Source organism: Sinocyclocheilus anshuiensis, unplaced genomic scaffold (genome assembly GCF_001515605.1).
Source record: "Sinocyclocheilus anshuiensis isolate Anshui unplaced genomic scaffold, SAMN03320099.WGS_v1.1 scaffold313, whole genome shotgun sequence".
Classification (NCBI taxonomy): Eukaryota; Metazoa; Chordata; class Actinopteri; order Cypriniformes; family Cyprinidae; genus Sinocyclocheilus; species Sinocyclocheilus anshuiensis.
The window spans coordinates 439,964-453,772 of NW_015536469.1; the positions used below are offsets into that span (position 1 = coordinate 439,964).

Consider the following 13,809-nt stretch of genomic DNA (forward strand, 5'->3'; position numbering starts at 1 on the left):
ATAAATGATTAAATACAAGATTAATAGTAGTTATTAATATTGATTTCGTTTGGAATTGGTAAAATGTGCTTGGAAAAAAATATGATCAGAATATCAACTTGCATAATTATGCATGCACTATTTTTCCTCTTCTGCACTCGATGTAATGCAAGGAATGTTGTGATTGGTTGTCAAGGCAGTCAATCAGAATTTAGCAGCCTCGTCTCTGATTGGCTGGAAGTATGGCATATTGTAACGGCTAGGTTGTGTTGAGCAAGCAAGCCATTAGCATTTAGAGAGCTCTGAGAGCCGGCATCAGGTGAGAAAGCTAGTGGAACGTTGCACGCGCAAAAGAGAAGGTCTGCACAAATCCAAATATTTATTTTAAATGCAAAATTGATTTTCGTGCGCTCTAAATACTTTCTTCTTTGTGAGATAAACAGTTTCTCCACAAAACTCAGTTCGCGTGCGTGCAAAATGCACTTTTGCAGAATTGTGGCAGAGATGTAATCCCATAGAAATGCGGGGGTGGTTGATTTAAATTTAAAATTATTTATTTTTTATTAACTTAATAAAACATTTTGTTTCATTTTTGTATTGAAATGTACACATGTAAAATAATATAAATTAATTAGATTTTATTTATTTTTTTACATTTTTCAATAGGCCTATATAATATAAAATAAGATAAAAAATATATATATATTGGATGACAGTGTTCGTAAGCGTCGTTTCTAATAACAGAAGAGGTGCTTGTCTTACTGAGATGACCATGACACACCGCAGTCTGATCTTTGGAGTGTTATTTCCATTTCTGTTCAGTCGATAAGCAGTGACCACACCATCCGTCCAGATGGCATCAGAATCCTTGAAGGTGGTCGTCAGATGTCGACCCCTGAACGACAGAGAGAAGGCAATGAACTGTAAAATGGTGATCTCGATTGACAGCAGTCATTGTCAGTGTTTTATTGAGAAACCTGGAGGCACGGAACAATTCACATTTGATGGGACTTATATGAATGAACCATTCCACTTAGCAGATCTACAACGAGATCGCATATCCTCTGGTGGAGGTAATATTGATTTATGTGTGTGGGTGATTGGCGTGGCAGCTAGAGCCTCTATAAGGGGCCACTAACTTTCCAGTGTGCATGCCCATAGATATGGTTATCTGATCCCTGTTGTCTCTTATCTGAAACAGAACACCATAGAGTTTAAATCAGTCACAGAACTAACCTACAGCTCTTCTTTTTATTGATTATTTACTAGATGCCTGTAAGTTGGGCCCTTTAGACTCTAAATATTAAGCTTTGAGCGCCTGATAGTCTATCTATCTATCTATCTATCTATCTATCTATCTATCTATCTATCTATCTATCTATCTGTCTCTGTCTAGCTGTCTATCTCTCTGTTTGGCTGTCTGTCTTTATTTTTGCATTATGGAATAATCAAATATACAAATATTTTGTAAACAGGGTGTAACTGAGGGCTACAATGGGACAATTTTCACTTATGGACAAACAGGAAGTGGAGATCTTTTGGGAAAAGAGACCAAACAGAAAATGAAAGTACGTACTCACTAATCACACAGCTCTTTGTACATTTGAGTACATGTACTGAATGTCTCAATGCTGTGTGTGTGTGTTTAAGCTGAATGAGCATCCCGAGTGTGGTGTGTATGTACGGGATCTGTCCATGCATACGGTGCACAGCGTTGGGGAATGTGAGCGGATCATGGATCAGGGCTGGAGGAATCGCTCTGTGGGATACACTCATGAGTGGGATACACTCATGAACAAAGATGCATCTCGTTCACACTCTATATTCACCATTCACCTGGAGATCTGCAACACAGGTTGGTGTCTGAATCACACATATTAACTAAGTCCTACATACATGAATGTATATAAATCATCTCTGTTATCTATATATGAGCTTAGATGCTGCTGGTGAAGAACATTTGCATGCTGGGAAGCTCAACCTCGTGGACCTTGCAGGTAGTGAGCGTCAGTCGAAAACTGGTACTACTGGAGATCGCTTCAAGAAGCCACCAAGATCAACTTGTCCCTTTCAGTCCTTGGCAATGTTATATCTGCATTGGTGGACGGTCGTTCCAAGCACATCCCGTACCGTGATTCCAAGCTTACTCGTTTGCTTCAGGACTCACTGGGCGGAAAATGATGACAATTAAAACAATTATAAAGAGAGCATCAGTACTCTACGCTACGCCAACCGCGCCAAAAGCATCCAAAACCATCCACGCATCAATGAGGACCCGAAAGACGCCCTCCTGCGTGAGTATCAGGAAGAAATCAAGAAGTTGTGAGCGTTAATCTCCGGGCAGCAGGGATCTGCCAACCTCAGCTGTAAGAAACACAAAAATTGTTTAAATTTGAATGTGTTTGAATAGCGCAATGTTGATTTTTTTTTTTGTCTGTTATCAGCACTTTTGGCCGGTCAGAAGTCAGGAGATTCTCCCGCTGTTCTGTCGCGACCCCAGAGCAACACATCAGAGAGTGAGGCAGAGAAACACAGGATAAAAGAGGTGTGTACAGATTTAAAGTCAGTGGAAGAGTATTAAATGTGTTGTGTCCACATATGGATGAGATCTTCACATCAAAAGATTAAGTATTTTTGAGGAAACTTTCTGTTTGAATGTGTTGATTGGTTTTAATCTTGTGAAACCAGATCTCATAGAGTGCTGCAGTAATGACGTATTGTACAGTAGGCCAATCCATTGGCTTTTCAATTATTGCAGAAAATCAGCCCATACGCTGGCTGAACGTCTGATTCATATGGCACACAAAATTGGACGCTTCAGGAGTTTCGAAGTCATCATAGGATTGGTTGAATTATACAGGATTTCCGAGAGACATGTGTGTCGCGTTCTTTAATGTTCCGCCTGGAAGCAAAGATGCCGTGACGCCAAACCCCTTCATGGAAGAAGAAAGTTGTCGTGTTTACAACTGTGACAATGAGCGCTTATCAGAATCAACTAAATGCTGGATTTTTAAAAGTATGTGAAATATTTAAAGTTCGCGGCATAGACTCTTTAAAATACGTCCAAGAAATTAACACACCAATCTGTTATTGTGGCGACATTTCCACACGCCTGAACATGACGCGGCACAAAACGAAACATTTTACCATGCCACTAGTAATGTTGAAACTACAGTTTCCTTTACATCTAACTGTATATCTTTTTAATTTGGTTGAATCTTCTTGCTATCTCTCATTAATCAGGCGACCCTCATGTGGATCAACATAAAGAAGACCCCATCACTGCACATATGGCTTCACAGGAGCAGGCGAATGTTGACTACACTGTACCCGAGGTGCTTTGATTTCACCTAAAACTGGGTTTAAATAGGAGAGTTTTTAATGGATCTCACAAATCTAAATGAACCTTTTTTTGTGTAGGAGAATCCGTCTTGTGTCAAAGGAGCTCACAGTGAAGAAAGTTTGGTTTTAGATGTGGTTGTGGTTGCCACACCCAGTCAACTGGACCAGAAGCATGTTTTAGAGAGGTGAAACCTCAAGAATTACAGCTTAAAAATGAATGTGTAACTGCATTAGTTTAACAAAACATAGAGACTATTCCATCTGCAGACAAGTGGTACTAAATCTTTTCTCAGAACTAACTTCAATCGTTGTAATGACTGAATGTGCTTTCTTTCTTTAAAGTAAATGCCAATTGATTGCATGTTTTGTTTGGGATGTAATGCAGTGAAATAGACTTCAAAGAGAAGCAGACTTATTTATTGAGATGGTAGAATTCAGGTTAATTGGGACTTCCCAGTCATCTCAATGGCAAAATGTGTCCCAGTTTACCTGAATTCACCTTTATAGCTATAGAGATGACATCGATAAACAGAGGATAAATATGGAGGTGATGTACTTAAAAGCGGTCTCTACTATATTTTGTTGGCTGAAAGGCTGCAGCAGCTGGAGCAAGAGTTTGTGGGTGGAGAGCAGGTGAGGAACGAGGAGCTGAAGCAGAGACACAGACAGAGGAAGACTATGGCTGACCAGAGGAAGAAGCAGCTAATCGAAGCTCTGAGCCAAAGCAGTGAGGACAGTGACAGCGTGCTGCTGAATGTATACGATTCCATTCAGGAGGAAGTTCATGCCAAGAGCAGACACCTGAAGAATACACAGAAGAAGGTGAGAGCTTTCAGTATTTGCATAGTATTTAGTATTCACTCAACATTCGACTGTTACCTAACATGTCTCCACTCAAAAACTATGTCACATGAAAGTTGTGGAAACAAATCTGCTGTTCTTGGTACAGCAATTACATCATAAATCAAAAGGATTTATGATATACAATATAGAATTAAAATATGTATTATTTTATATTTACATTATATTTATTTATTAATAAAATATGTATATTATTTTATTTCGTTAGTTTAGAAATTTTAAATGCAAAATAAAAAGTGTTTTATTCTTTTGCCTAATTTTAGATTAGATTTCTAGTTTCACTATCAAGATGAAACCAATCCAAAATATACACCTATGTTTATATGATGAACAGCTAAAAGCTGCCAAGTTGGAAATCAGGGATCTTCAGGCAGAGTTTGAGATGGAGAGAGATGATTATCTGGCCACCATCCAGCGCCTGGAGCGGGAAGACCAGCTCTTGCAAGGAATTTTGGAGCGTATGGCGCCACTGGTGCACAGGGACTGTAACTACAGCAACCTGGATCGGCTGCGGAAGGAGGCAGTGTGGGATGAAGAGGGAGGGACCTGGAGACTGCCAGAGATGGTTGGTGCAGAAAAATTACCTGCATGTGAAATGTCAGAAAATCTTTATGATCTTTGTTCAGTCCATTTTGTTGCAGTTCATTTTTATACACTATACTTTTATGTGCTATTTTCTAGTGTGATTTAAAGGCATATTCTCTCTCTTCTTGCTCTACAGTCCCTCCTTCAGGTGTCATTGCCCCTGGCAGACTTTCAGCACGCAGGAATTCTACCTCAGACCTCGCTGACCCTTTTGTGGTATTCAGAGAGTGAATTAACACCATTCAAACATGAGTTATGACACTTAGTTATACACAGATACACAAGTATCCCAATACCAGATTCATATGCCACATTCAGTAATAGGATTTTAAACACTTGAAATTGCTAGCTGAGGGTAATTTTAAACCTGGATTAAAGCGATCCTGTGTTAACTTAAGTATTTGCTCATTCACGTTGTGCATATATATGCATATTTATTTAAAGTCTTTTCATTACTCCAGTTAATTTTAGTTAATTTTACCTTCACCATTTGACATTGTATAATGTTTTACTGAAACTAAACAAAGTGTGAAGTTTATGTAACAAGTACATTCAAGTATTGTCAAGTAAGAATCAAGTACAAGTACATTCAAAATATTCAAGTGCATGAATATTTAATGAAGTGATAATTCTTTATTTTATGATTGGTTAACATTCTAGCGCTAATGCAGTGCAATTTGGTGTTAGCACTGTAAAAGCTCTAATCATAAACTAGGGTTAAAAGTGGTCTTGTCCCACTTTAAAAACTACAAAATACGTTTGAAATGTTCTTAACCTAGGGTTAAACCTGGGTAAAAGAAAAGGTGTTAACCCTGGGTTAGTGTAGTCTGAAAAGCCTGTTAGATCCCCGATATCTTTCTTATGAAACATCCATAGCTTAGTCTCATGTCTGAATGAGTACAAATCTCTTTTTAGCAGGAAGAGGAGGAGGACCGCTACAAGGAAATGCTGAACCGCAAGTGATAGCGAACATATCGCCACTAACTACTTCAAGCCAAAACGGACCAGTCAGCTGTTGGCTGGCGAATCTATTAAAAATAAAAGTGAGAGACTGATTTAATAAAAACCATTACATATTCATATTCACTTGTTTCTCTCATGCAGCTGCTGTATGTTTATAAATGATGCTAATTCTAATCATTTTTCTCACAGTGAATTATTCTGGTTCAATCGGAAATGCTCCAATCCACCAGACTTCCGGTGCGTCCAGTTTGTCTCCTCTAAATGTGGAATCTCTCCTCCCATGCCCCTTCCGTTTGGAGTCCCTTGGAGTCCCACCTGCACCCTGCAAAGTAAAACACAAGAAGAGCAAGACGCTCATCCCAACTGAGGACAACTGACAGGACACGGCTTTACAAATCCCTTGTATGAAAGCCTAGAACTTATAACTTTTTAAGCTGCTTTTATCTGTTTTTAATTCATTTGTTGGTGTATAAAGCCATATTTTTGTTGTATTAGTGATTAATGACAAACGGTGATTTTGTGACCTAACCACTTTCAATTCTGAATGTCACATAACGTGGCATGTAAGCGCTGTGTAAAAAATAGTAATTTTAACTAATACTACCTGAAGTAACCGAAATAATGCTACCTAATGTGCTGTTTTCATTTTGCACTGAGAGGTTTGAGCACAGAAAACATACTTTTTGTGGTCTTTTAATGTCTGTGTCATTAAATATTTTGTCCTGAAAAGCTGGTCTAATTTCATTGTCTAATAATTGGGGATGTGGCTGATCAAATTCAACATAGGGACCATGTTAAACAAAGTACACTTTCATGTGAGTGTGCATTTGTTCCTATGAGCCAGTATTAACATATATCATATTAGCAATATAAAATAGGTTGCAAATGTTGTTCAGTGTTGTTTAAATTCTCTTTGATTTGCAAAATCAAATGTCCTTTTAGTGCACATTTTGATGATTTCACCTCTTGCAGCCAGACTCAAAACAATAAGGTGTGATCAATTTAAGTCCTAGCTTCATTGCAATGCATATGATATGTAAACAATATATGTAAAATACCCATTCACTCCAACAATAAGCAACTGAATGCTAGTTTTGTGTATTTCTGCGGCTTTGAAGCCCCAGAGAGTTAAGCGAGTGGAATTCGCTGTAGTAAATATACGTGTTGTAATTACAGCATCGTTACTGCCGTAAAGCAGTCCGCCCTTATCGCGGAATACATTTGTTTAAATAGATGTAACCTTGATTAAAAACCCAATAGTTATAGTGACCTTTGGCCAGCAGACAGTGATCACTGTAAGCAAAAACCACTCAGTAAAAAACACTTATCACGCTGAAGCCAAGCTGAGTATCATTTGATTAATTAAAAACATTATAGTTTCAAAGTTCACAATATATAAAACAATGCATTTAACAGCAGCGCCTCACCTGATATTTTTTTTCACGTGTTGTATTAATCTAATCACATTGGGATTGAACCAGTTATATTTTTCACAATGGTTTTGCTTTCAAACATATAGTTAAATAGTTGGTTAATCAAAGCACAGTGTTTGGACTTGGATACAGTTTAAGCATAATATCCTGCTATCTGATTATACAGCACAACAACCCGTCAAACCTGAAACCAAGTAAGACATATCATGCTGAAATTATTGCTTTATTTGTGTGTTCTGTGGTTAAAAATTACCGTAATTTATGGCTGCTTTCCATGTGAAGTCCATACAAACAGAAGGAACCATTCTCAGTGTAAGTCATGAACTAGGTCAAATTCTGAGATTAACTTTAATGACAGATGATTCTGAGAGGCCAGGTAACATGAACACCAGTCTGTTGGTTGCAACCCAAGATAATGTGCTAATCCACTGAAGTGCTGTGTCAGATCTCACTGACCGGCGTGTAAAATGAGGAGTTTGACTGATAGCTGATCTTTGGGAGCCTGGGTTCCTCAGGTCCAACAGTCTCTGGTGGAGCAGACATACTCCAATGTATTAAAAAAAGAAAAAAAAAACAGGAAGTGATTTTCTGAAGCAACTGATTAGCAAAACAGGCATGATTCATAAAGACAGATTAGGAGCAGGCTTCCAATGGCAAGATCAAAGAATAATTTAAGGCTAATTGCTAATCTACTTAGATGTAGTTCGAAATCGAAAAGTATCGAAAGATACTTAGGTTCACCTGGAAAAGTAAACATACAGTATCATCTTAATCTTCAGTGCTAAATTAGGCAAAGGCATCCAGGTGTTATAGTCAATTATTTAGATTCAGTAATTAATCAACTAAAAGTAAATTTCAACACTGTGCAATTGAAGTGAACTGCAATTTCTTTGCAACTAGTGCTACCAAACAGAACTGAAAAATAATGAGCATTGATCCATCAAATGCTCGAAACTCGTGTCATTGGTTGAGCTAATGTCGGTCAGGATGTTTTTACAGTTTTCAGAAGAATCAGCCTACCAGTGGCTTTTAACATTATAAAATTGCATACTTTTATTATTCGGTTGTTAAGTCTGACGTCATGTGTCACAGTTTCTAGGTCCAAATGCTCCTTCAGATGCCAAAAGCAAACAACAAAATCTCCATACCAGAATCTTAGCAGGCTAGAGAGTGATTCATGTTTTAAAAATTGTTAAAATACTGGTGTCTGGGATACCATGAGGCAAGAGGTTGTAGCATACACTGTGAGAAACCTGTTAAAAAAATAGTGCCCATATTGCAGGAAATCGTATTCTTACTTAAATGGAGTGGAGGTTTGGACCCGGAAACAGTATTTGACGCATCACGACTTGCAGAGAGCATACAGTCAGCAAATTTCAGTTTTTCAGCAATCCTAGTTTTCGTAATGCCTCTCTCCGATCTCTTCCGATGCTGGGAACCGGCACGTTGACGCCTTTGGAACGAGATGATACATGCAATTCCGTTTTTGTGGATACCGATTCATTAGAATCCATTTGAGTGTCTGCAAAGTGGTTTTTGGTTCCTACTGTAGAAGAACCTGATTGGTGGTTCTGAGAAATTGCATTCAAGACTGTGATGTTAGAACCTGACAGTACAATCCCAGTGTGTTCCAGTGTGGCAGATGTCCCGGTTGAAGTGATATCGGCATTTTGCGGATGAGATGAAGCTGTGGAAAGGTCGCACCTTTGGTGGAGAGTGCTGCAACTTTGTACTGGCTGGTTTATTTGTTCTCCAGGTCTTGCAGGAACACTTGGAGCAAGACGTTCACTTGTGGTCTGGTTTTGCTCTTTGTTTGCTGGGGACTGTGAATGCTTTAGTTGTTGACAGATTGGGTTCTTTGCATCCTTAAGGAGACCCAGCTTGCAAAGAGCCTCTACTCTTACTTTCTCTGGGTTCATTAATTTATCTACAGACAATACCCCTGGGTAAGGCATGGTTGAGTTGATCTTGGAGTTGGAGTCTCCTTCCTGGTTCATTGGGACTTTGTGTGGGGTTTTCATTTTAGGTTTAGGGGCCACAGGTGGAGGAGTGGGCTTGGAGTTCCTACTTGTCATGGCCTGTGAGTTCTGGGTATGAGTTTGGGATGTAGAGATGCTTCCCTCATGATCTTTATTTGTAGAAACCTGCTGTTCTTCAGTTTTGGCTTCAGTTGCATTGGTTCTCCGCATTGAAGCACTCTTGCGCAGATGGATCAGCGCTTCATACGAGAGTGGTCCTCTACGTGCCACATTCTCTGGCTGATGATTATTTTGTTGTTCTTCCGCTGTATCTTTACTGCCTTTGATTTTATATGGAGGTGGTATCACTACCACACTGGCCTCTGAGGGAACTCGTAGAGCTTCTTCATGGAGCTGGTTACTTTCACAAGCCACTTTGGGTGCGGTCTTTTTCTGGGATGCAGCTAATTCAGGTTTGGTTTGGATACGTGAGTTATGGTTTGCAAGGACAAATGGAGTAGGAACCATATAATTCAGAATTTCATTTTGCACCAAGCTGCTATATGACAATGGACCTTCAAATGGGCTTTTGGGCACATCTACAAACAATAAAAGAATATTTTATTTCATTATCAGCAATAGTTAGGAGTTATAAATACTAAAGGAACATCAACACACCTTGAGGGAGCTTATTGAGTTCTGTCGACGAGGAAAGGTGGGCTGCTTTGTTAGCTACATTTCCCCGAGCTGGCAGCTGATCAGACTCGTCATTGGATAGGCCACTATCATCCTCTGTATCCAGTGACTGAATGGTCTCCTCTAGGTACATGAGACAAGCCCTCTCCTCAGCAGAGAGATACTCCATACTTTCATCACTCTGAAACATAAATTGTTCGCCAAAACGACCAGCTTTAATGTGTGCTCATTACAGGAATAGAAAAAGAAAATTCTGTCATCATCTTCTCACCCTTATTTTGTTCAAAACCTGAATGACTTACACTCTCAGGAAAAAAAAGGTACAAAAGTTGTCACTGGGGCGGTACCTTTCAAAAGGTACAAATATGTACCAATATATGTACCAGATACTAATATGTACACTTTAGGTACTAATATGTACCTTTAAAGTACCAATATGCACACTTTAGGGGTAAATAAGGTACAAAGGTGTACCTTTTGAAAATGTACCGCCCGAGTGACAGATTTTGTACTGTAACTTTTTTTCTACCTTCTTCAGAACACAAAAGAAGATATTTTGAAGAATGTTTCTGTCCATATTAAGTCAATGGGGTCCAAAACAACCCTTCATTTCTCAAAATATCTTCTTTTGTGTTCCAAAGAAGAAGAAAAAAAGTCATACAGGTTTGGAACGACATGAAGTAAATGATGACAGAATTTAAATTTTTGATTTCTTTCCTAGACACACACAATCAGTGTTGGGGGTAACGCATTACAAGTAACGCGAGTTACGTAATCAGATTACTTTTTTCAAGTAACTAGTAAAGTAACGGATTACTTTTTAATTTACAAGAGAATATCTGAGTTACTTTTTCAAATAAGTAACGCAAGTTACTTTTTTTCCAATTTATTGATTGACAGCTCTCCTGTCCCCATGTTGAGAGAAATCAGAAGATGTTACTGTAGTTCTAATATAAATATGAATATGCATGAATTTATCTCACTCACAAAAAAACAAAAAAACAAAACAGATTCAGTATTCCTCAAAATGAATAAAAATAATGCAACTCAGAATATGACGCAAACCTGCAATAATTAAATGTTAAACAACACAAATATCCTTTATGTATTTAATCCCATTCTATTAACCAATGTCTTTGCTTCTGACCTTCGATGATCCAGTTCAACCGTACTAATAAGCACAAATTACTCTAGACAAACATTTGTGTCTTTTTTTTATTGCTGAAGTGTGTTGAAATTTCTTCTTCTGCATTCTACTGTACGGACGTGAATTTACTTTCCCTTCAGCCTGAGGCTTATTCATTTCACTTTTGGTGTGAAAAGGCTTTTATATTTGCCAAAAATAGAACTTTTTTATTTTAAAAACAAACAAGCAAGCCCTGTCCAGATATAAAAAGTAACGCAAAAGTAACGTAACACATTACTTTCCATAAAAAGTAACCAAGTAATGTAATTAGTTACTTTTTTATGGAGTAACGCAATATTGTAATGGATTACTTTTAAAAGTAACTTTCCCCAACACTGCACACAATACATCAAAACAACTGAAGATGTAGATTTAAATGTATTTGATAACATTATGTACAGTATGTCTTCATAAAAAAGTATATCTTACAACGCATGAGTTGAAGCTGACCACACTGTCACAGCTGCCATTACTGTCAATCTCGCCCATTGTGTCGAGGCCATTGCCGTCTTGCCACATGTCACTTATCGGCATTTGCAAATTATGGAAACCTCCACCCTGATATGAATTCAAAGTTCCTTAACAGTGTTGATGAAACTGCTTTTCCCCTAAAAGTAGAATAAAAAATGCTAATGAAGTGTCTTGATATTTGCAAGCATTGGTAGTAATAATAGTGGAAATTGTAGATCAATTAAATACAATCATATACCAAAAAACACATAAGAGCCAGCAATTATATTTGTATTTTTGTGAACGTTATAATGTTCAGATCATGTGAATGAGATTACAAGCAGGTGTTACACTGAGCTTCTCTAGTTGGATCAAGTCCGGCATGAATGGAAGATAGTGAATCAGCTGTTTAAAGATAAACTAAGCTTTGTCCTCCAATTCAGAGTTTAATTGTTTAATATATTGTGCTTCAGAAGTGGTTTCATTTATTCCAGCTTCCAAGATCAGTAAGAACAATGCCAATTCACTTTGTTTTATTAGTTGTCACATAAAAGGCTCTCAGTTGTAAATTTGAATATGACGTGAATGATGATAATGCTTTTTTCTTTCTTTCAGTGATGGATTGTATTGTGTGATAATGCAAATGTTACAGCAAACGGGTTTTCTTTGTGGAGAGATGAATGGGCCAGTTGCAGTCGGATAGAAAATAAAACAATCATCAGTACAGTATGACATTTGTTTTCAAATTATCATTATATTTTAAAAGTTGAACTGTAATATCGAACAGTAATCAGTAAACCATAACAATGACTGTAAAAACAAGGTCCATTTCCACAGACATAATTAACCCACTGGCCTTTTTTAAAATATAATCTATAACCTTAATAACATACTAATCAAATGCTTGATTCTTTTTGTAATTGCAACACCGATATGTCTTTTATGGTGTTCTATAGAAATCATACCCATCTATAATCTTAAAAACACTGAAATGACTTTATTATACATGTATGGCCTGTATTACACAAGAAAGCACACTTATCTATGTTATCTACTCTAAGGGTGTGTGAAACTATCTGTGTCAGACTACACTGGAAATTAATTCAGTGTTTAACACCTGGGTGTTAAACTGGGTGTTAAACTCCGAATTGGAGACTTTACTAGACTAATATAGTAAATAATATTGCTGAACAATCTAAAAAAAAATAATGAGCATGTATGTTAATTAAAATATGATTTAAATTGATACATTTCAGCACATTGCTTAATTTACTATTCATCTCTGCTTTAAATTCTAGATTTGCCAACCTTTTTAATTGAAATCTTAAGAATACTCATATGCAGAAATAAACTAATGAAGCATGCCTTAATAAAAGTTTACCTTTAGTGCAGAAACGAGATGGCAGCCCAGCAAGTTCACGTGCTTCTTACAGTGTCAGTGCTGTGAGGTACAGTGAGGTGTCAGTACTGTACATAAAGAAATCTTCGACCAATCATTTTCGTTTCTTTCCTGCAGGAGCCAATCAGAGAACAGACCGGTGAGTGTGGAGCAAAAAAACAAAACCGAACGTTCGTATCAAAATAGTCGTTTAGTGACTGGAAAAGACATTATGAAAGATGCGTAAATACACACTTAACTTGTACTTTACACAGTACTTCTGTGCACACGCCTGGACTGACAAACACACGATGACAGAAAGTGTCGAGAGAGAGGATCACCGGCAAATCCTGGTTAATCGCGTTATGAAGGGTTTCTTAAAATAAAATTAGTTTAATCCCCGTCAACTGGAACTGATTTGATCTGTTTAACTGACTGAGATTCATTATGTTTTCACACCACATACAGGCGATCAGTTTGATCATCTATTTCTCAAAACTAACTAGTTTTTATGGCGCTACCTGACTGCTACTAGTAAGAAGTCCAGTCGTAACTACTAGTAACTATTCGATCGGTTTTAACATTTTCTTAAAACTAACTAGTTTTTATGGCACTATACTCATGCTACTAGTAACTATTCATTAGTTCTTATTCCGATCTGATAGTATATATTAAATTACTCACCATTTTTTAGTCAACTTAGGAAACACCATTTAGAAACTAAGAAATACTATCTAGTAAATGAGATAAAGGATTACTTTTACTTTACTTTTAGTCATTTAGCAGACGCTTTTATCCAAAGCGACTTACAAATAAGAAAAAGTAATTAAAACTAAAAGCTAAAACTCTATAAATACTATATATATATATATACACACATTTAAGAAAAGAAAATAAATAAAAAATGACAAATGCATACAACAACATTTCAAAACTAAACATTTAAATGAAAACAAAAAATAAAGCTAAAAACAATTC

At 37.3% G+C, this 13,809-nt stretch overlaps 1 protein-coding gene and 1 pseudogene across 2 annotated transcripts; one reads left to right on the forward strand and one right to left on the reverse strand.

Annotated features, from left to right (window-relative positions):
- Positions 1-1,248: 1,248 nt before the first annotated feature.
- Positions 1,249-6,107, forward strand: LOC107699496 (kinesin-like protein KIF17; annotated as a pseudogene).
- Positions 6,108-7,239: 1,132 nt separating this feature from the next.
- On the reverse strand, positions 7,240-13,441 carry LOC107698103 (specifically androgen-regulated gene protein-like). 2 transcript variants are annotated; one of them, XM_016499055.1, is made up of 4 exons: positions 12,835-13,441; positions 11,433-11,611; positions 9,800-9,998; positions 7,240-9,720 (listed from the first exon to the last, which is right to left on the reverse strand). In XM_016499055.1, exons 2-4 carry the CDS (start codon positions 11,535-11,537, stop codon positions 8,540-8,542), a joined length of 1,485 nt encoding a protein of 494 aa, XP_016354541.1. In that variant the 5' UTR covers positions 11,538-11,611; positions 12,835-13,441; the 3' UTR covers positions 7,240-8,539. The 2 variants fall into 2 exon arrangements, with proteins under 2 accessions (XP_016354541.1, XP_016354620.1); XM_016499134.1 differs by lacking the exon at positions 11,433-11,611.
- Between the last annotated feature and the right edge of the window lie 368 nt (positions 13,442-13,809).

Excerpts from the sequence above, each read along its gene's own strand:
- LOC107698103 (XM_016499055.1), bottom strand. The coding sequence starts at position 11,537 with ATGCCGATAAGTGACATGTGGCAAGACGGCAATGGCCTCGACACAATG. Across the intron at positions 9,999-11,432 it reads TCAGCTTCAACTCATGCGTT|AGTGATGAAAGTATGGAGTA; the intron begins GTAAGATATACT and ends TTTATGTTTCAG. Across the intron at positions 9,721-9,799 it reads ACTCAATAAGCTCCCTCAAG|ATGTGCCCAAAAGCCCATTT; the intron begins GTGTGTTGATGT and ends TATTGTTTGTAG.